Below are 23,733 nucleotides of genomic sequence, written 5' to 3' on the forward strand. Positions count from 1 at the left end.
TTTTTGATATATTTTATTTATTTTGTTTGAACTTGGAAAGAAGCTGACATTTATATATGGTACATTCAACATTCTATTAACTTTTTAACTTTACAACTTTTAATGGAATAGTTCATATTATTTAAAGAAGTATTGGTTTTAAAAAGAAATTATAATTCTCATTTGCTATAATTTACTACAAAGTTCTAAAAGAATTAGTGTAAATTTTTATTTGAATGTAGTTTTTGTTTTTGAAATTGTCTACTTTATTTTTAATCAAGTATTAACTTTTGCCACTAATAATGTAGTTATATTAAAAACAAAATTTTAATTTAATATAAATAATTTAAAAATAATATTGAGTACATGTAAGCACGGTTGCAACTTGAAAATTTTTTTCTGTACCAAAATTGGTTTAAAAAGGTACCATTTCTGTAAAAAAAGGTACAAAATTTTTCTATTGTCTTTTTATAAGAAAATACAATTTATATAAAATGTACAAAAAGTATAAAACAATACAATATCCACAATAAAGTTGGGTCGCCGAAAGTGTACCATTTTTTGAACATGAGTACCAGAGTACCAAACGGAAAAAAAGTACCAATTTTGGTACTAAAGTACCATAAGTGGCAACCGTGCATGTAAGTCTGTTAAGCTCTAATTGTTTATAAATATGTGTGTTCTATATTAAACTAAATGGGTTATAACAAGAGTAATTAAATAAGTTTTGAGAGTAATAAAAACTTTAATTGTTGAACTGTATGCTTATTACAGGAATAATGGGTGTTAATATGTTGAGGAAAGGATGATGTGTTCTATTGTACAATAAATCTTTGATAGGTAATTGTCAAGTAAGTCACGTCATAGTTTAGCAACATTAATTTTAAAAGAATATAAAGTAAGCATTGAATATAGGTCAGCATAACTACTTTCTACACTGAATCGTTTAGAACTCTCTGATGTTTATATTTCAGATTAAAACTGTGCCTATATATAAAACAAATTATATCGGTAAAGTCAGCTTTTAACAATAGTTTTTATATCAGTCATTAATTGTTGTGATGTATGTTAATTTTGGATGAAATGGGAATAATGTTAGTATTTACGAAATGTTGATTCTAAAAATTTAATTAATTATACAATTAGCATAATTATCTGTGTAAAATAAATTGCTAATAACATGGTTTAGTATTGATTTAATTACAATTAGTAATAATATACCTATATCCTTATACTTATATTCTCATACAGTAAGAGTAAGAGCCTTAAGGAAAACTCTTCTCAATGGTTTCTTCACATAGTTTTTTAAATTTCCACAAATTGTTTTAGATTTATAAGTCAATTCCTTATTCAGATATTTTCGTTCATTGTTATTATGATTTCATATTTATTATAATATAAGCTTAGAGTTTACGACGATTTACTATAGTCGAGATATTTCAGTTTATAAGTTATTTTAGGAGGAGATTACACGGTAGAGACAACTACTAATAAATTATGAACGCTTAACGTGAAATGAAGTTCTTATAAAGAATAGAGTTCGTCATATTTTTTTGTGGGCTTAGAACTACTATTGTCCTCTTCTACAAAAATCTATTGACAGTATTTCGACTAAAAATTATGAGCCCAAAATTATGAGACATTTTATTTTGACTAATGGATGTGGTCTTACGTCTGAACATGAATTTTACGTTTAACATGACTCGGGTCTCTGACAACGTGTATTTTGAATCTTGAGAAAACTTTCAATATTTATTGAATTAATGTTAATGAATTTTATAGAACTATATAGCTATTAAAATGTAACTATTATCTCAACTTATACAGGACATAGGTTAGCAATAATGTAACTCTCCAATCAATTACAGAGCACACATTATGGAATTAGATCAGAGATGCAAAGGGAACAAAAAGAATGTACAAATTTTTTATGGCAATAATAATTACTATTGCATTTTAGTGGCTATATAGTGACTTAAATAACTGAACTATCACTATAGCTATTAAAATTTCGTCAGGATGTGAACTTATATGAATATAAATATATAATTTGTTAAGAATATAATATATTATATAATTGTCGTTATGATATAATTTTATGAAAAAAAATTCTATGACTAACTATACTTCAACGGGAAAATCTATTAATATCAAAACAATTAATTTAATTGAAAATATGTTGATATGTTGATTTACTTTTTAAACTATTTGAAAAAAATAAGAGTTGAACATTTTGATGAAAGTATTCACATTTATTTATTTTTATAATATACATTTGAAAATATTGAAAATATTTATTTTATCTACGCAATCCAAACTGACAGTAACGGACCTAGCAGATAAACGAAATTTAGAAACCTTGATGACCAAGAGAGTGAAACGCATAGCTTGATTCGAAAATCGGCACTTCATCTCTACTAAATATTAAGCAATTAGATAAGATATATCCTCCCGAAATTGTAATCTTTGTTTATAATAAAAGAAAACTTCGCAAAAAATGGCAACAATCACGTTTAATACGAGATAGAAACAACCTTAATAATACTACTCAAAAATTAAGACAAGAAATCAGAAAACTCAAAAATGAAAATGTTAAGAAATATCTTAACAATTTGTCATATGACAGTAAAACTAATCATTCTCTCTGGAAAGCCATGAAAAAATATGACAGATTTCCCATAACCTTCCCTTAAGAAATGATATAAATAACTGGGCAAAAAGCGACGTAGAAAAGGCAAACGTACCAACTGAATACCTAAGCAATACCTTTAGTCAAGAAAAAACCGAACGCATAGAGCCAAATAACAACTTAGATAACGACGCTATTCCGCAAATAAAAAACAAAGAAATAATTACAGAAATCAAAAAGCTAAAGCTGAAAAAAACATCAGGGTACGACCTCATAGCTAGTGAAGTGCTAATGCAGCTACATCCAAAAGGAGTGGCTGAGCTTGCACAATTATTTAATGCGGGAATAAAATTAAAACAGGTCGCAAGCTACTGATAGTTCTAAAATCTGATAAGGATGAACATTCTCCAGCCTCGTATAGACCAATCCTGCTCCTGCCTATCATAGGAAAATTATTTGAAAAGCTCATTTGGAAAAGACTCGAAGAAACGGTTAGCCATAGCAATGTTATTCTAAATCATCAGTTTAGAATTGAAAAAAACATTTAACGATCGAGCAAGTACACAGACTTACGAATGAAATCGAAAAGACCTTAGAAATTTGCTTAGCTGTGTTTCTTGATATCTCAAACGCTTTTAATGAGGTCTGGCCTAATTTTTAAGTTTAACATTATTCTGCCAATACTGTAAACTGCTGGACTCGTATATTAGCGAAAGGTACTATCGAGTTAAACTACATGACACGTATTCACAATTATGTCCCATAAATAGCCGGGTCTCTCAGGGAAGTATACTAGGCCCGTTTTTGTGCCTGCTGTACACATATGATTTGCTAGTGACCTCAATATGTATTGTTGGAACTGTTGCAGATGACACGGTAATAATGACTATAGGTCCAAACAACAATGTGTGTACCACCAAGCTACAAACCGCTCTTCAAAAAGTTGAAGAATGGACTAATAAATGGAAACTGACACTAAATAGTCAAAAATCTAACCACGTCGACTTTACTAACAAAAGACAAAACCCAAATACAATTAATAGGAGGAGATTCCAATATTTCTATTGGGAGGAGATCCCAAGTATCTCAGCAAAACAAATTCATGAAGTATGGCGCCTGTGGCCCCAAATTTGGAGTTGTGTAAAAAATCATATATATAAATATTAAATAATAATTAATAAAGTTTAAATAATTATTAATTTATAGATGTGTATTTATGTGAATAACGTAGCTTTTTATTGCACACTTGAGAGTAAAACATTTAATACATATAGGATATTTCTCCAGACTTTTGTGTAGTGCTGTTAGCTGATAACTCCCTATTGAAATTATCCTAAACTTTCACATTTGGAAAGTATTTCATACGCAAAAAGAAAATATTTTTATAAAGAAGAACTGTCAATTCTGTTTTGGCTTCCACAGTAATGAACTATATTTCAGAGGTACTCTGTGTAGTAGAGAACTCTATGAGGGAACAATATAACATGCATAGAAAAATATTAGGAGGAGAAAAAAACTTTACTAATACGACATTATATTTCTACTTCTTTTCGTATAAGATTGAGGAATTTTCGAATGTTGATAATTGCCAAATGGATAAGCACTGGGTCTTAACGCACCACAAAACGAAATGGAGTTTTATGTTTTTTTATAAAAAGTAACTAAATCAGACATTAAAAATGTATTTATTAGAAAGTAGTATATTTACTTATAGATATTTTTCGAAGTACAATTTAAAGACAATTAAAATATAAATATTGCTAATATGGTCTTAGTCACTCCAACTGGCAACAGCGAACCACTTATCGAGCTGGCTGACAGACACTACTAAACGCTATGAAGGACGATTCATATATGTAATAGCCAACTAAAAAGAAGGAGACTCGTCATAATCTACCGTAAACTTAAATGACAATCTACGAACTGGAGCTAAGAGTTCTGTTTTGAAAACATTTTTACCTGTTAAATGGAAAGATGATAAATAGTAAATAATGATGCTGATAGCATAGACATCCCACAAGACTTAAACCACAATTGTAGGCATGAGGATTCGATGAAAACTAATGTTTTAGTACTATACGTAAATGAAAAATATGAGTTTTTAAACATTATGAAGACACTGTTATTTAATACAAAAACAAAGAAATGCATTTTATAAATTGTGTAATCCCATAACTTGGCAGCATTGACTGCGCCAAACCAAAACGATTAGGGACACTTAACGTTCATAATCGGTTTATTTTCTATGTGACCTTTCAGTCGTCCCTTTTTGCGCTTAACATCAATTATACTCTCAATCCACAAGTCACAAGCACATGATTTTTATATTTTTCATATAAATTTTTCATTCCAGACACAAGCTACTCATACCATCCTGCCATCCACGATGAAACATTCGTACGGAGAAAGCAACGCCGCAATCGCACTACTTTCACCTTGCAACAGGTAAGCACAGTTTCGTAGGAATATTGTAATGAAAAAATATCTCTAACTCATATCCTTGTAAGTGTAAAAAAAATTTGTTCATAAACTCTTCTTTTTGCGGACGGATGTATTCATGCAAATTTTAGGCGTTAAACATTTTTATATTTGTGTATTTGCGATTCTTACAGTTGGAGGAACTAGAGACTGCCTTTGCCCAGACCCATTATCCTGATGTTTTTACACGTGAAGACCTCGCTATGAAAATTAATCTTACGGAAGCACGCGTACAGGTGAGTGATTTTCAAATCTTTTACAGTACATAACTTAAAAAATGCATACTAAGTTTGTTCTGAAAGATGTTTGAGCGATAGTAAAACATACACTTCAGAGTAAATAAAAGCTAGATGTAGTATATTATATATTAAATATGCCAACAGATTTTAATAGCACTTATATTGACTAAATGAAATTTTAACCAAAATGTGTACAACACACACTCACGCTTACTATAACATTATTAGAAACTATTAAAAAATAATTTTAGGTTGAAATAAGTGCAACTAGAGATTCTTGAAGTCTCTAGTTTTATATTTTCGAATCTGAATCAGCATTTAGCGACCAAACAATAGTTTCATACAATAATTCCAGAGCTTATAGTCAGGTAACGTTAATGTAAATCTGGTTCGTGCTTATTTATATCACCCAGAGTTAGAAGTATACATAGATTTGTAGTGGGTATTATGTATGTTCCCAACACTTCTCATATCTTCATCACTTTGAAGGTATAAGATCTTATAAGCTAGATTTTAAAAATTTTATTTTAGTAATTTTTTTCTGCAGTTTAAAACGTTTTTAATTAAAATTAAATTTAATTAAAATGAATTTTATTAAAAAGAATTTAGCTGAAGCCCTGACGCTTGGAATCCAAAAACTGAACTAATAGATATTAACAAAGACCACCGCTGATGAATATTTGGCAGTATCCACTTCAAGAAGATAGATTTTTTATCATAGGACATAAAATCTCTGAAAAGGATTTATGTATAGATATTTGATTTGAAATATTCTAAAAATGTGATTGAATAAAGTTATTCCCTTGAAAATATTTATCATCGATGCTGTACACATAAAATTAATTATACGAGCTCTGTGAGATCGCCAGGTTTAGAACAATTTCGAAAATTTTCGCAGAATGCAATGCGGTTTTGTGAAAAATGAGTGTGGTTTTCATTTACTGATGCTGCTTTGAGCACTCGTCTACTGTACAGGAAAACCGCAGCTATCATATTACAGGTCACAGGCGGCTCTCGTCATAAATTTTATTAAGAAATTCACTTCAATTTCATTCATGTGCCCCGGAGAAATTTCCATACGGGTACAATATTCTAAGCATAATAATTTTATTTTATTACATTTTTCATGTGTTTTTTTTCTGTTTTTGCCTCTTCGAGAATACCAACCAACATGCCGAGAATACCAACCAACAACACAGGTTGCGCGTCTATTCACGGTTACTTCCAGTGGCGCACCCTCGTCAATGCTAGCAAACGTACAATTTGGCACTTATTCCATTATACGATTCTGTTTATTTCCCATTCCCTTTAAGGAAGCTGGTATGTGTAAGTTATTAACCAGTTGGCATTCGCTTCTAGAACCGCTCCTTGCTCAACACCACTCTCTGACTCACTGCTTCCCACCACTTGAGCATGTAGTGTGTGCCTATGTGTCTATAATGGTTTTCAGGTCTAAAGGTCTGTCGCAGCAATGGATTCGTTTTCGGATTTTGATATGATTTCACTTAAATTGAAATTTACTAAATGTTTTTGTGGTTTTGGATTTCTTCAGTTTTTCAGTCCTTTAGTCTTCATTTTTTATTTTTCTTTTTTTTTCGCTTTCTATTTTTTATTTTCTACTTTGCTCTTTTTAGTCAACTTGACATGAGTTAATTCGAGCACTTTGCCATGTAATTGCCGGAGTTGAGCGTACGTTCGATGTTGCAGTGCATGGGATGGGATGATGTGGTGTCGCTGAGGAGAGATTCGTTGTATGGGTGGTAGTTTTGTGTGCGAATATTTCTTTAGCAGCACATCAGGTTGTTTTCAGGTTAGAATGACAAGTACACGTGTATGACAAATGTAAATTGACGTTTGATTGTTGTGTTTGTTTAAATTAAATTCAAAGTATCGAGTGTCAAAATTATTGTTTCAATTACGTTAAAGTTTCACTTTATTTTTGTCTCTGTATACTTACTCCCATTCCAACTGTGTGAACTTTGAAGAATTCTTGCAAAAATCAATATATTTACTAATACTCGACATTCATATACATTCACAGCTAAAATGTCAATCATAAAGAACATGATGAAGACGGTGAACAACGTCTTCAATGTATTACCAGATACATGACATTAAGTTGTTGACGTTTAAGACGCTATCATAGAAGATGTCTTCTAAATTAAATTGATTGTATTGGAACCATTGAAAAAAAATTATTTTAGTATTACAAATTTTACATTGGAGGCTTATTATAAAAAAATATTTCTTCTTATTTCACAGAATTTTCACATCATTTGCCTCTACTTGGATTGTTTTCTTCTGTATTTGACTGCCGGTAGTTCTTTCGAAATACCTATAGGTTGTTCACCGACGCAATATACCGATTTGTGTGCGAAGAACACCTGGTGGTAAGCTTTCACGACAGGTATCCACGTAAAATTCTGGACCTTCATGGCGATAGTTCTTTTTCTGTTTTTTTCACTAATATTGTTTAATACTAACGCTTTTATGTGTTAGTATACATGTTAGTAAGTTGTAATTGTGAAGTTTTATTTTCTTCTTCTTTTTCTGGATATTATATCTTCAGCTATCAGTATTTTTTTCGGCTTTTTCACAATTATTCTTTTTTAATATGTATAGACTATTTTGTGCTAGTATATATATATCAGTAAGGTTTAAAGCTCTGTTAGTCGGTACGTACCGTAAGAACTTAAACTAACTTAAGCCAAAGCGAAATGCAAAACCAACCATACCTGTATATTTGATAGGAACTTAATAAACAAAGTTTAAAATTTGTTTACTTTGACTTAAGTTCTTATGGTGCGTACCGACTAACTGAGCCTTTCAGTCTTGATCGGAAAGTATTGCTTATTTCTTCTTCTTTTTTTTCTATCTTCAACTGCTAGTAGCTTTTTTTGGTTCTTCGCTATTGTTTTCTTAATATGTATAAGCATGTAAGCGTTAGAATAAATGTCAGTTAAGTTTAAGTATTGATTGGCTGGTTGATTTTTTTTTGCAGACCTCAATTAGCGATTTTTCGTCGTTTTGCTACCAGATTCCTTGCAAGGAATCTTACGACATTAAAAGACAAAATACATCCATCTCGTCAAACTTAGAAAATTTAAAAAGACATTCATAATTACCGTTGAATAGTCTGGCATGCAGTCAAAATAGTACTTCCCTAAAAGCATATTTCTTCTAAAGGCCAGAGCCAAACATTCACAGAGAAAATGCTTAGTGGTTTCTTTTTCCTGTAAATTTCCACAATTTTTGCAATAAATATTAAAAGCAATGCGCATTTTCTATGCATTTGTTGCTATACATCAGTGACCAGAAAGAACTGCAGTAAGTATTGCAGTATTGCCGCGGCTCCACTTAATGAGTTCCAAAAGTCTGGTTTTGTCCTAAGTGTCTTTTATTTGTTTTTGGTAAGTTTGCAGTCGGGCCGTTAAATAATGTGTGGAAGTCTAACCAAAGAAGTACCCGTAGCTTTGAATATTTTACACTAACGTCAACTCAACATTGTACTACGGATGCGAAACATGGAGAAACACGGCTTCTATTCAATCGCGTATCCAAATATTCATAAACAAATGCTAATGAAGAATACTGTAATGATGGTGGTCGAAGCGTATATTGGATATGTTATCTATGGGAACACACGAAACAAATACAAGCACAGCGTCCTGTATAACAAGACAAATCCTACGTTGGAAAAACCGTGGAAGAACCCTCCACAGCTAAGACATGGCGAAAAACCGTAGACCAGAAGCTTAAAGACGCACAGTACTCCTGAAATCAAATTGCAGGAGAAGCAGGCAACAGAGTAAGATTTAGAGGAATCGTTGAGGTATTATGCTTTACTATGAGAGAAGGACAGCAGTAAGTAAGTAACGGCTTGTGTTTCAACTTCGGTAACTTTATTGGGGACTTTATTACCGATGCCCATTTTGTCAGCAGTAGTTGTTGGAAGAGGGAGGAAGAATATGAACTTTTTTTGCAGGATAACTGAAGCAACCTAAGATGAACTTATAAGTATTAGACATTTTCTTATTAAAGTTATTTATAAAAATCCAATATAACGAATAAGGCGGATTAGCAGGATAGTAAGAGTAATACTAACTAAATATGATGGTAAAAATAACTAAAATAAATACATTTCCATATTTGTTACTTTATGTATACCACATAATGAGAAGTATTCCGGAAATAACACACTCTAGCTGAAACAAAAGTGTTGAAATTTTCAGAAAAACTCAAGTCACAGTAACTCGCAGGTGCTATGGCAAGTGAATTTAGTTTAGTGAGAAAGAAGAGTAGGAATATATTAAACGAGTGCAGGATATTTGTATAAACCTATGATGAGTACAGATACAACAATCTACTTATTACAGTCATTACATGTTTCTATTCCAGTCTTGAGGCGATTTGTTATTGTCAACGCTGTGGTTAAGATGTTGCAATTAATCTTAACATATAAATTTTGTAAAAAAAGGATAATTTGCTTTGTCTTTTATTGCATCACCACTAGAACAGTTTAACTACTGAAAAGCTCAAGAGTTAGTTCCTCAGGAAACGACGTGCAAGAGTGCAAAAAATTAGTTAAGAGTCACTTTTGCAGACGTGCTGAGATAAGATGCTTACAGTGTCAAATTAACATCTGCACTAGCCTTAGCATTAGTCTGTGCACTAACCTAACATAAATTTACACAGATCTAAACATGCTCCACCTACACTCACTCACCATTTGCCATCATATGCCATCATATCCCATCATATGCCTTCATATGCCATCGTTTGCTAGCACTCGACTCAGCTTTCTTGCTGCGGAAATCATATAATTTGAGCTATATGAAAATGTGCTAAGTGGGCGCAAGCAATAGGAAAAGTATCCGCTCATTTGCACCGCTTAACCAGACAGACGTGTGCGGATTCTTCTAATGCCGCATCAAAATCAGTTGTCGCAATGCTGTCGTTGCGGGCTTAACGAGGATGACCTTTGAAATTAAAGACAAAAGAATTAAAAGTCTTAAACTGAATACAGTGCGATATGCAAAAGAGTTCTGTGATGTAACTTTTATTAAGGCACTTATTTTTTTTTTGTTTACCTTACAGTTTGGAGATGGTCAACTAAGATACTTTTGAGCTCACTCTAAAGAAAACTTCCAATCGACTAGTGCACTAACTTATTAAGGTGGTTTATGGATGTTTTAAGTGTACGTTCGAAGTGAGCTATTAGAAGTTGCATGATAACACAATAAATACTTTCTTGAGTGGCCACTCATTATCCGTAAGGTTTTTGAGTTTAAGAGTGATGTCCGACAAAATTGGTTAAAATCATTTAAAAACATTTGGTTTTGGAATAAAATGTTAACCCAAAAGAGGTATGCCTTAAAGTGTAGTGTCCATTAGAAGAGTATTTATTTTATCTATAGTTAAACTGATAATGTTTAAGTAGCTAACTTAATAAAGCGAATTAGGTTAATTGACCAGGTAGACTAATAGCATGGACTATTATGTGATTTGTGTAGAAGTACCTACTTTGAAAGTAACTATTCTTTTTTGATTACCGGCTTATCGAATTAATTTAATTTTACGAATTTGGATATGTGGCTAGTAACATTTATACTTTTAACCTTACTTTTGGGAATATTATTATTATTATTTATTATTAAAACTATTATCGTAAAATTGCACAACAGCCGATACTACAAGAAAAGTCCTTTGTACCAATTTCAATATTGATTATACAAAACCCTTTAAAGCGTTATGAACAAAGTTCAGAACTAAATCTAGGGAACAGTTCTTAATCTGTTCTGGTGACAAAAAATTCATATGAAATAAGACTCTTCTGTGCGTTGTTAAAGTTGGACAGTCACAAAGGATATGAATAGTTGTTTTCTCATCTTCGAGGCATAATCTATATTCCGAATTAGTAGATAATCAATATTAATATAGGTGATATTTCAGACCATAATGACTGTAATGAAACCCGTTAGCAACTTTAAATCACCTTTTGAGAATTGAAGAATATTTTTGTAGGACTATGGTTTGATTAGTGCTTTGCTTTGTCTAAGTTCTGGGAAATCTCTTCAGTACACCAGTTGTGTATGATTCTCCCTCTCCTTGATAATTTGTTTTGTACTAGTTCAGTTCAACCCACTTAGGGTTTAAAGGTCTGTAAAAGCAGTTTTCGATGCAGTTCTGGCTAGTTCATCAGCTTGTTAATTTCTCAAATCTCCCCTGTGATCCGGAACCCAGTAAATACTTACATTATTCCGAGCTGCAAGTAACTGTTGGAGTTCGTAACACACAAGGACCTGTTTCGACTTGGAAAACTTTTGGAAATAATTTGAATAACTACATTTATTTAACGAATTTGGTTATGTGACTAGTCACGCTTATAGCATTTCATGCTCTATCGGCAATTTCCAACCTAACTTTTTTGAATAACTTAATTAACTAAATTTATTTAATTTGAATATGTAACTAGTTAATAATATAGCACTCTATGCTTCATCAATAACTCCGAACCTTATTATTGGGAATATATTGATTAACAAATTTAATTTGATAAATTTAAATACATGACTAGTCTTGCTTATACCTAGCATTTTATGCACTATCGGTAAGTTTTAACTTTACTATGGGGAATACGAGTACTTTGTCTTATCTTCTGATAATTCTATATTTCTCCTCATTTGCTAACATTCGTCTTCTTATAAATGCATTTAAATTAATTTTCATTCAACCTCTCTCTTCTTCCTTCCAACAATCTGTCCACTGATTGAAGTGCTAGCCTAATTAGAGCAAGTGCGGCACATTAACAGCAGCAGGAAACCCTGTTCACTCGTGAATAATTGTTGTTTTCGCCTGAAAAAATTAACATATTTGATCGAAAACAAACAAAAACCAAGAGGAATAATGAAACAAATCACTTCACACAGTTTTTCTATTAAAAAAAAACCAAACAAAATTTTAAAACAACAAACAGCAACTGTATTTAGTAAACAATGAGATGTGAACAATAAACAGCGGTGAGCGATGAGCGATGAGCGCTGAGAGATGAACGGGGAATGTTGAACAGTGAGAAGTTTTGGTATTGATGTCGAATAGCAAACAGTAAATAGCAAGTAGCTTAACAGCTCAGTTCAAGTGGAATGGATGAACAGATGTGTTAATTTTAAGCGCATTTTCGAACCCTTCCTGTTTTCCTCCCATATTATTCCTTGGGCAACCGCAATTGTTGCAACCACCAGCACCGCAGTGGCAGCAACACCCTTTTCATTGTTCCTCGTCTTTAGTTTATCGTTCATAAATTGCCAGTCTCAAGGCAAGAAGTTAGCAAACAATACATAAAACAAAACATCAACCATCAACCATCAACTTACATCAGCATTAAAGGATTATTCAACTAAATGCAATTATCCAACTCTGGTAACCTACCCATAGCTGCAGGCGCGTATTGGTTTCATGAATAATAAAATGGATAGTCTCTGGTGCTTTCTGGAATTTTTAATAATTATTAAAGTCTGTACTTTTTATTATATTGCATCTTGAGGCAAGTATTATTTTTTACCTAGAAAACTTCAGTGAAAATAATTGCTTCCAACTTCCTAATGGGTGTGGCGTTAGTTATCCAATTTAGGAATACGATGCGCTTATCGATTCAAATCGTCCATACGCAGTGTGGGTTGTATTCTACAAAATTTAATAAATAATTATTAGAATTATTTTTTATTTACTTATCAAACCAACCATAGTATTGGATTTCGACTTTCATATACAATAGATAATTTCAAACAGCATAAAATTGTACCAGATATGCTTTGATATTGCATCTTCCGCTGAACTGAAATATTTCGTCACCTTATGACTGTAGTTAGAAGTTATAATCTTTACCAGAATTGATGTTATGTTGATAATTGAACAACAAGTGGTTCAGTCATCTGAAAACCACTTAAAGTCACTTAGAGCATCAAAATGTGCTGAATTAATATGTATAATTAATGACTCTTCACTAAGTGATTATACTATCTGAAAGCTACTTAATTCTACTTAAAATACTCACGGAACCATTAATTAAGAGTAATATCTACAATATAAAAACCGCTGAAGAGATAATAGCCCAAATTAGACCAATAAATCCCGAAAATGTAGTGGAAAAGACGAACCCAGAGAGTTGACGAATGATAGAATTATATTTGATTCAAGTTCTCAAAGCAAAGAAATTAGACCAAGAAAGGAGAAACAGAAACTAGGCTAATTTGCGGTGAGAAAGTGGAGGCAAAAAATATTACTGGATTATTTTAAACTTTCGTAATCTTTCGTAGCATGTTTACTGAAAATACGAAATTCGTATCTTTTAAAATATAAATCTTTTGTTAACTCTTTAAAACCTTTACTATCTTGCTAGAGATACAGATGTCTGTCGAAAAACGGATTTTGAGCTTAGCAGACCGAATTTATTCTAACTTAAATCTGTTAAAAAACCAAAAAAGGGAAGAAAATAGTTTATATCTATCTCATAGTGTTAAAAGTGGTTAATGGATAGTTCACTAAAAATATAGAGAGATATTATTTTTCGAAAACCTTATCAAAACATTAAAATACTGATAGGTGAAGAACTTTTTTCCAACAACAGACCTATTGTTTTGATTTAAATTCTGCGATTTCTTTAAACTGCATAAAATATTTTATAATGGCTTATGTTTTTACCAAAGGACATCAAAAGATATTGTACATACTTACAGAGCCGGAACTGAGTGATTTTATTCTTGAAAAAACGCTTGAAATCATTATAAACTTATCCATTTTGACTGGTATTTCTTGGAGTTCTTCAAACTATATCTTATATTTTATTAATAGTGTATGTTAAGTTTAGCAAAGGAAAATAAAAGATATTGTACCTTCACAGCCTGATCTGAGTGATTTTATCCTTGGAAAACCGTTCGAAATCATCATCTTAATCTAAATAATCTCAATCTATATATGATATTTTATTAGTGATTCATGTCGAGTTTACCAAAGGACATTAAGATATATTACCCTGTAATTTTATCTTTGGGAAACCATTTGTAGTCGTTTATTATGTTACTTAAAAGTATTATAAAGTATTATGTTACTTAAAACGATGTAGGATATCTTTTGAGTTTATAATGGATGTAGCAATACGCACATCATGTACTCCAATGGAATAATATCAACCAAATTATGTAATTTATAACTATATACACACCTAATCAGAGAGTAAAGTTTCATCAATGCTCTGTGCTGTTCTCCTTAGCGCCATGGTGCTTAAAAAGGGAGAAAAAACTTGAACGCTACGTACACACATAAGGAGCAGACTCCCTAAGGAAACGGAAAAGCAGCAGCATAGCATCTCTAAGACAAGAGCAGAACGCTAAGAGCAACAAAACGGAAGATGTACTGAAAAATCGACTACAAGAAGGTGGGATAGCTGGGGAAAATAACGATATTCCCACCATTTTGTAATTCGCTTATCCAAAGAAATAACTAATGAAATCAAATAAAATAAAAAATATACAATGGAGCGCAGGAAGGTAAGGAAAGTAAAATGAAAACATGGGAAAACAATGAAGAGAAAAATTCGGTGGGCGTTGCATGCGCGTACGCTGAACCCAAATTAAATATGAATATGGATACGGCAATTACAAGGGAACCAGCTAGTGGGTGGTTGGTCGGTCGGTTGGTGTATGGCTTTGGCTTTCGTTTTGGCTTTGCAATGTTGCCACTGTTTGGCATAAGTGCGCACAGCAGCAACGCAACGAAACCAACCAGAATCCGGCAGTACTTCTTTATTGTGTTACCACTTATGTCCTTATTACGAGTATATCCATTAAACTGTGTGTGGAGCCAAACAAGCATTTTATTGTTTTAATATTATTATTATTACTACTTTTGTTTGAACATGTGCGAGAAAAATGGAAGCAGCAAATTAAGGGGTTGATTCAGCCATGTCTGATGGGGTTGGCCTGGGGCAAATTGTGCAATTCAAATTATTAAGCCTCACTGTGAAACTGAATTGTGTTCATATAAGAGCCCACATACTTTTACGAGTTATTCTATTCCTTTTATGGGATATGCATACATTAGCGTTACCAAAACAATTGAATAAATACTTCATTAAAATTTTTATTAGACTTTTATTGTCAGTTATATGTCAATGATGAATCCTTAATTATGATTTAGACATTTTACTCGCAGATTACATTATTCCACATTACTTCGTTGGATATACCTAATCTCTCTTTAATTTTTATTCATTAAAGTGGAATTAAGTGTTCTCTAAACTATCCTTTTAAGTGTTTGTTGCAACCATTCGCCATTCTTTTACCAAATACTCGCAGATTACATTGTTCCACACTACTACGTTGGATATACCTATTCTCTCTATAAATTTTATCTATAATATTAGAACCTAGAATAACTTAAGTGCTTTTTTAAATGTTTGATGCATTTAACATTATAATGTTGAATTAGATATGTATCTAATCTCTCTGTAATTTTTATTTATTATATTGGGACTAGAAGTTCTCTTAATTGTTCTTTTAAGTGTTTGATACATCTATCTATTATTCTTTTTCCAAATATTCGCATATCAAATTTATTATTATTATTATGGATAGGTTGTGCATGCACTGCGACCTGAAAGATATTTTGTGCAGCCTTTTGCCCAACTAGATCAACTCCAAAACTTTGAAGAATTTTGTCACAATAGTGGGTCGTATTGTAGCTAGATGTTCTGGGTTCAAAACTGTACTGCTTAGATAGTTAAGTCGCGGTTTGATTTTGTCGCGGCTGGGCAGACGCATAAAACGTGTTCTGGTGTTTCCTGTTGCCATTGAGAGAGTCGGCAGGAATCGACGGCAGACCAATCTTTTTTAGAAGGTATTGCAGTCTACAGTAGCCTGTTAGCAGTTCCGTGTAGTGTTTGGTAACTGTTCTGCTTAAGTTCAGATCAGCTTTAACCTTTATATGTTCAGGGATAAAAAGTCGTTTTGACTGCTGCATGTCTTTTTGTGCTCTCCATAAGTCAGTTAGGGTTTGTTTTTCTCTTTCACTTACTAGGCTAGTGAAAGAGCCTGTTTTACTCCCTTTTTGGCCATAATATCCGCATATTATATAGTTCCTCATAACTATGTTGGATACATGTAATCTCTCTGTAACTTTTATATAGTATAGTGGAACTTAGAGTTCGCTTACCTGTTCTTTTAAGTATTTGTTGCAACGATTCATCGTTTTTTTCTCAAATTCATCTGACCCCTCATATCGATCGTTCAACCAAAAATCCACTAACGTTCAAATACGTTACAGGAAACGAAAATCTTTGCTGATTGCCTCATTAGATAAGTAGGAGAAGTAAGTACTACTTAGTTCCTCCTTTGCTCCACTGTTATGCTGCTTCAATCTAATAATTCATTCGTTTACACATTGCAAAATAAAAGCTCGGGAAGGAAACAGCAAGATATGGCAAGAAGAAGGAAGAGTTAGGGGTTCCAATTTCAATGTAATCGTACAATGTCGCATGTGCTGAGTGTGGAATCCGCACACAATGGAAGTGTTAGTAAAGTTTTGGCATCATCAACAGATTATCATCATCGACAATTGAATTTCTTTTGTTTGTTACTTGCGATGATTATGCCGTGGATTCCGATTTCAAAGCAATGTAAATTGCAGATGATTCAATTCATGCACCAATAAAGATTTCCTAATTTGAATGCAAATTCGCATTGGCATTGGGACAGACATTTCCATACTCAAATTCATCTTTGTAAATATTGTTAAAGTACTTTTGATTTGTTTACTTAATTTGCAGTTACTTTTTTGGAATTTGTGTTCAGGAATTTGTGCTGTGTTTATTTTAGATTTAGACAATTGTTTGGAGTTTCTGGACTGTATAAATTGATAAAGTTTCTGAGGTGGAAAATTAGGTTTAAGAGAATCGTTATTGTACCGAAAGTTTTCCAATTTCAAAAAGCCTCGAAGCACTTTGAAATAATTCAAATTCAGAATGTTATTTTATTTTAATATTGCTATGATATCTCACGCATCGACGCATCACATACGCATCATTTCAGAATTAAAGAAGAAGAGTAAAGGTGTCCCTCGTTCAAATTGAGTGGTGCATAAGTAAATTGCAATTTTTTATAATAAATTGAATACTAAATAAATACAAACTGGTTAATCAGACTTCAGATAATTCGAAACAATGAAAAATGGACGAAACATATGTACGCGAGCGTTTCTCATTACGGAATAGTCGGAATAATAAATCAAACCCTAGGGTTTTAAAGATCATCTGTTAAAATTTTTGCAAAAACTTTTTTGTCTTATGTGTTCAAATATAAATAAATTACTATATTATCTACTAAATCAAGTCACATATTACAAATGTCTTCTGTTTTAAATAAAATATAAATCAATTTTGGCAAAATCTAAAATAGAAACCTATTAAGGAATAAATTTAAAATAATCAAATATTTATAATAAATAATAAATATCATTATTTTTTGCAGTTTTCATAATTACTTGACTGGTTACTTGATCTATACATTTCGTGTCTTTGATTAAAAAAGTTGATAACTTTTAGAAACTTATTCTTAAGGTTTATAGTGCCTTATTAATAAAATGACATTTAAAGTCCTTCTTCTCTAATAAATAGTAGTACCTGACCTTTTGGAAGTTTTCAAATTTCACATCTCCGTTATTTTTAATCCCCACACGGTTCAGAACTTATATTATTATTCAATAATAGACTATGAATGTGCGGGTAAGTGCCCAACTAAAACAGTTCTAGACTATTTATAAATCTCGTAATGCTGTGGGCTTAATTTTACCTATTTGATTTGGGACTAAGATTCCGCTTTTAAGGTAGTCAAGTCTACGTCTTGCCGCTGCTGCGCAGTTGCATTGACTTATAGCCATCTATCTTTATGATGTAGCAATTATTTTTAAAGAAGTATGGCCCAATCATGCCAGCAGTTCAGAAAACAGCTTTAAGCAGTGCATTCTGAAGATTTGTCGGTAGCTGATAGATCGTATTTAGCTCTTGAAAACATTTTTTATTTTCAAAGTTACTGAGGCAAAGAAGGGGTCATAGCTTTATGGTGTGCCGTTCTAAATACATTTTCTACTGAACACGAATTTTGCATATATAGTATAATAGTATATAAACACTGCTTGGGCTGAAATTCTTTCATAATGTTTCAGTCTATCACTCACTTGATTACTCTTACACTGAAACAAATATTTATCAAAAGAAGACCCTATAATAACACTGACTGTAATGACAATAGATATTGCATCCAACAGCTTATAATGACAAATTCAACACTCTGAAATATGTGTTCAAGAAATGATCTTATAATCAAATTCAGCTATATGCATTCCATGAATAACTGTAAATATAACTGATTTTTTGCGCTCACTACCAATAACTATTGACACAGAACCTAGTATTCAAGGAAAAAGTCAAATTGATGCTTTAAATTAGTTCCAAGAAAGGAGTGTGAGTACATCTGAAAGAATATTTTACCCATAAAATGACATAAAAAAAATTAGCAGTATTAATTACTTATAATATTAATATTAATTATTTTTCAATATATATATTATGTTCTATGACAAGAGATCTTTATTTGAATTGAAAAAGAAAGGAATTGTGAGAATATTTTCAAATGGACTTGGACCTATCATCACTGGTATTTGGTGATTTTTTTAGTCATTTTTGGACTATAGCTTTTGAAATCCAAACAGAAAATATTCTAAAAGTTGGCTTATATCGCCGAATAGTTTTCACCCAATACAAATACATATATAATCCAGAAGCTGTTTAATTGTTTTATTTTACAAAGGACAATAAAAACAATATAAGTACTACTACTAAATAATATAAATAGTAAAAGGTAATAATATTAATTAAAAAACAAAAAATAAAGCATTAAATGTGCATTTAAAAAAATCCAATTACTTTTTCTCTACATAAAAAATGTTATTTTTTTTTTAAATAAAATTGATCAATTAATTTTAGAATAATTTTAATTTAATGAATATTTAGAGTTACCTTTAATATAATATTAATAACAATAATAAATATTAATTTATAATAATATGAATAAAAATGGTTTGTAAATAAATAAATTGTATATATTCAAAGTTGGACTTGAACAAGACGAATACTTTTTCTCCAATGATATTTACTAATCGTTTATTATAATTCCTTTTTTAATAATAAATATTAATTTATAAAGATATATGTAAATAATGATGGCTTTTAAGTTCAAAAAATTCAAACTTTAAAAGCTTGACTTAAAAATGCTGAATGTTTTTTGTCTAGAAACATGTATGTATTTGTATATTAATAATAAAGATTATTAAATATTATAATAAATGTAATAATAATTTGATTATTAATAATATTATTAATAATAATAATTCAATTATTTAATTCAAAATAAAATGAATAATAATGGTGTTTAAATTAAAAAAAAAATATTTAAAGCCGAATTAAAAAGTGCCGAATACTTTTTGTCCAACGATATTTAAATATATATACATAAAAATGTTTAAAAATGATTTATTATTAGATCTATTGGTTTTATAAATTATATATATCATTTAATGTTTTTCTTTAACTAATAGGTATGGTTTCAAAACAGACGGGCTAAATGGAGAAAAGCAGAGCGACTTAAGGACGAGCAAAGAAAACGTGAAAATGGCGAAAGTGGTAGTTCCTTAGAAAAGGTAAATTAAATAGATTTAGGCCTTTTACTAACTTTTAAAGTAACTGCTGCAACATGATGAAACCTCTTCACTTTTAGCTTCATGATAGTCGTGAATCATCACCTGATGTAACTGGAGAAATTGACGATGATGAACCGCGAGGTTCACATAGCCCTTCAGTACGTGATAGCCCACATGCCATCGATTCAGACAATGAACGTCCGCTATCGTCAACACAATTAACCACGAAATCAACATCACAATCCATTGGATCAATAAGTGCAGGTTCTCCATCGCCCAGTGAACGCACCATACAAAATCTCAATAACAGCAGCCCTTCCACCTCACGCAATACCGATTCGCCTATTGAAGTTGGCGGCCCCATTTCGCTCACGACACGCGCCTCCGTCAACACTACAAGCTCATTGCATACGCACTCCTCATTTGGAACTCACATATTTGGCAACTTTGCTAATGACACGTAAGTATAAATCAGTAATTACTCAATGTTCACATTGTTATTGTTCATTAGATAGTCGTTGTTGTTTTTATTGCCTCATAATTTCTTTATTTCATCCATTTATGAGTGTACGTACAACTACTTTAATCGTTTGTTTGCGTCTATCTATCGCATTAATATGTAGCACGTGGCATCAATTCAGAGTCATTAGACTCATGTAAAAAGACTAAAGTTTCCTCGCATAATGTTTCCGCCGCGCATGCCATTTCCGGAACTACTAGCAGCTTCTTACTTAGCTGACCAGGAAAGCAAAGGAAATAATTCTTTTGCAAATCATTATACCAGTCTAAAAATTCTTTTGTTCGGAATATCTGAATCGACGAACATTAAGAACTATGCTTCCGTTCGCTCTTTCAACTCATGAGCTGAATCACTACACCGTGGAATAACACTGAATAGCGGCACAAAGGCGGTTATCTCACGCTGTCTTGGCATAATACGACAAAAAAAAAAAGAAATAACGTAGAGCAACATTAATTCTCCCCTAACAAAATTAGATCGAATCTCAAGTGCGAAAATATATTTTATTGTCTTCTTGTTTTTTTTATTTTTGTTTGTGGCAAACGCTGTTTGCAAACGGACGGATACGTCCTCCATAATCCAACGTCTACACTCAATCGTATTCCATCTACAGCGGAGCGTAAAGTGTATTCATTGCAAATTAACATATTGGCCACACGCTGCGTTTAACGTCGAACGTTCAACGTTCAATGTTCGCTGTTCGACATTTGGCAAACGCACTAAAGAATGCTGCCTACTTTTAGGATAAATGCAAAACAAACTACAATGAATAAGAAATTAATTGAGCTCAACAATAATTTTGTCATCGAATTATCAAGTTGATAGCTAATTTAACCATTGCCGTTGCAATTTGGAAGTATTTGCAAATATTTACATTATTTCACCACTTCAACTACTTCAGCTTCTTCTTCAACTGTTTGAACTACCTCATTTGGCTTGCCTCATCACCCCTCGACTGTGCTAATGTCCGTGATTCATGCGGAACACAACAGCCGAGGGCGTCACTGCTGATTGCTGCAGATTGCTACTTACCGAGGCATTATGTCCACTTTCGAACAAAGGAACAGGATCGCAGCGCGCCATTCGTCCGCTCTATATAATGTCGACAATATGAATATGAAATGGGGTGCATGAAAATGTTACACTTGGTTTATTTGTTGTTTTTATTTACCGTTGATATTCTGTTACGCTGTTACACTGTTATGTTGTTACCTTGTTACACTGTTACACTGTTAAACTGCTGTACTCTTGAATTTTTGTATGTTTTTACCTTTTGTTGTTGTTGTTGTTGTAGTTGTTTCTGGTATATTTTCAATTAGACGACACTTGTAATAAATTTGTTTGTTTACTTAATTCTTAAGTGTCTTAGTGACACGAACGCAATTAACAAATCATTATACAACAAAGAATGATGTACTTGCCAAACCCCTCATCCATACCAATTTGCTTCAATTCAGTTTAAACACATACCCGTACCCATACCCATACCCATACCCATACCCATACCCATACCCATACCCATACCCATACCCACACCAATCGTTTGCTCAAATGCCAAATGTGTTAGACCAACCAAAACCAGTACTGGTTTGTATTAATGCACTCGGCGTTGACCGAAGAAATTGCTAAAATTGTAACAGAAGGGAAACAGTTTTTTTAATATTTTTTGAAATTCGAAAATTTGTTTTTATTAAAGGATAAAAGGATTTAAAACTCATTTGAGTTAATAACGAGAATGGTGATGTGCAATTTGTGGTATGAATGGATTGTAGCAACAGAAGTGGTTCGCAAACATATTTAAATGTCGACAGTTCAAGTATGTATTGTGGTTGCATTTGATAAATGATTTTCCTTTATGATTCCTTTATGATCTGAAACATGCTCTGAAACACCGAGGCATACATATTAAATTAAACTTATTTTTAAACTCTGATATTGTAATATTATTTATCATTTACGATGAGTTTTAGAAATAGTTATAGTTAAATAGTTAAATAGATGAATCAAAAAAGTATAAACAAATGGATTTAAGTATATAAGTATATAGGCGCTTAACTCTTTAACTCACATCACTATATATATTCAATAAAGAAATTAAAAAATACTATTATTTATTGATGAGTTCAATTGGCTACAAAACACCTTACACTCTTCCCAAATTAGCGTGATATGTAGTAACACTCACTATGTATTCAATATAAAAATCCAGAAAATACTCTTAGCAAAACACCTTAACCTCAATGTTAATTCTCGCTTGCCCAAGGTGATGCGCTTCTATGACGAAGAGCAACTATTTGAAAATTAGACGAATTCAAATGGGAATGAAAAGACAAGAACAAAAATTTATTTAACTTATTGAAATTTAGCTGACCATACAATGCTGTTTCGAGTATTATCAAGTACTTATCATCATTGGTCTTAGGAAATATTCCAATTTCTTAATTAGTTTATAGTCCGTATATAACCACATTTCGGGGACGCTCTAATTAATTGATGACGTTTGACGTTTTTACCTCGCTCTTATCTGTGTACCTTGGATCCACAAAGTGAAATTTTTATTTATTAAGCTCCGATGTTAAGCAAACTGGCAACATGGACTAATAGAGGTAACATCGAATTTTCTTAATTACATCTAGAAGGCTCAATGGTTACACAAATACAGCACTAAATGTTATACTGGATAAAGTAGTGATTATAACGCGTCTGATCAATGAAACTTTAAGGACTGCACAAAGAGTAATAGATCTTTCCGTATAAAAGTAATAATATTTGTATTAATAAGAAGCTAATCTAACTAAAGATTATTAGAATGAATTTGTATACAAATACCTCTTCTCTATTAAGACTATTCTTCTTAATATTAGCTAATAGTCTCCTTCTCTGCAACACGAAGTTCATATACGGTAACAGTCTTATCGGAGCACTTATTCTTAACTTGACATCACAAAATGTTAGCTTAATTGACTGAAAATAATAATGTACACATTACAGGACCTTTTCAGTTCATTTAACGAAAATACTACAAAACTAATAAAAGGATAAGTAGGCAAACTGAGTAATGTGAACAATTGTTTAGCATTGTTTCGCAGTAAGCAGACAAACAAATAATTTATAACATTCCAATCTTACGCCTCTGCTCT

The 23,733-nt window shown here is 31.9% G+C and overlaps 1 protein-coding gene across 1 annotated transcript in view; it reads left to right on the forward strand.

Moving 5' to 3' along the window:
• The window catches only part of LOC119661956 (protein kinase 4), a 78,400-nt gene that overhangs the window by 40,893 nt on the left and 13,774 nt on the right, over window positions 1-23,733 (forward strand). Inside the window, exons 3-6 of the mRNA XM_038071479.1 lie at window positions 4,962-5,053; window positions 5,221-5,322; window positions 19,972-20,073; window positions 20,151-20,533. Of these exons, the coding sequence (XP_037927407.1) occupies window positions 4,962-5,053; window positions 5,221-5,322; window positions 19,972-20,073; window positions 20,151-20,533 (679 nt within the window). The remainder of the gene's footprint in view (window positions 1-4,961; window positions 5,054-5,220; window positions 5,323-19,971; window positions 20,074-20,150; window positions 20,534-23,733) is intronic.

The sequence above is a fragment of the Teleopsis dalmanni genome, chromosome X (genome assembly GCF_002237135.1).
Source record: "Teleopsis dalmanni isolate 2A chromosome X, ASM223713v2, whole genome shotgun sequence".
Classification (NCBI taxonomy): Eukaryota; Metazoa; Arthropoda; class Insecta; order Diptera; family Diopsidae; genus Teleopsis; species Teleopsis dalmanni.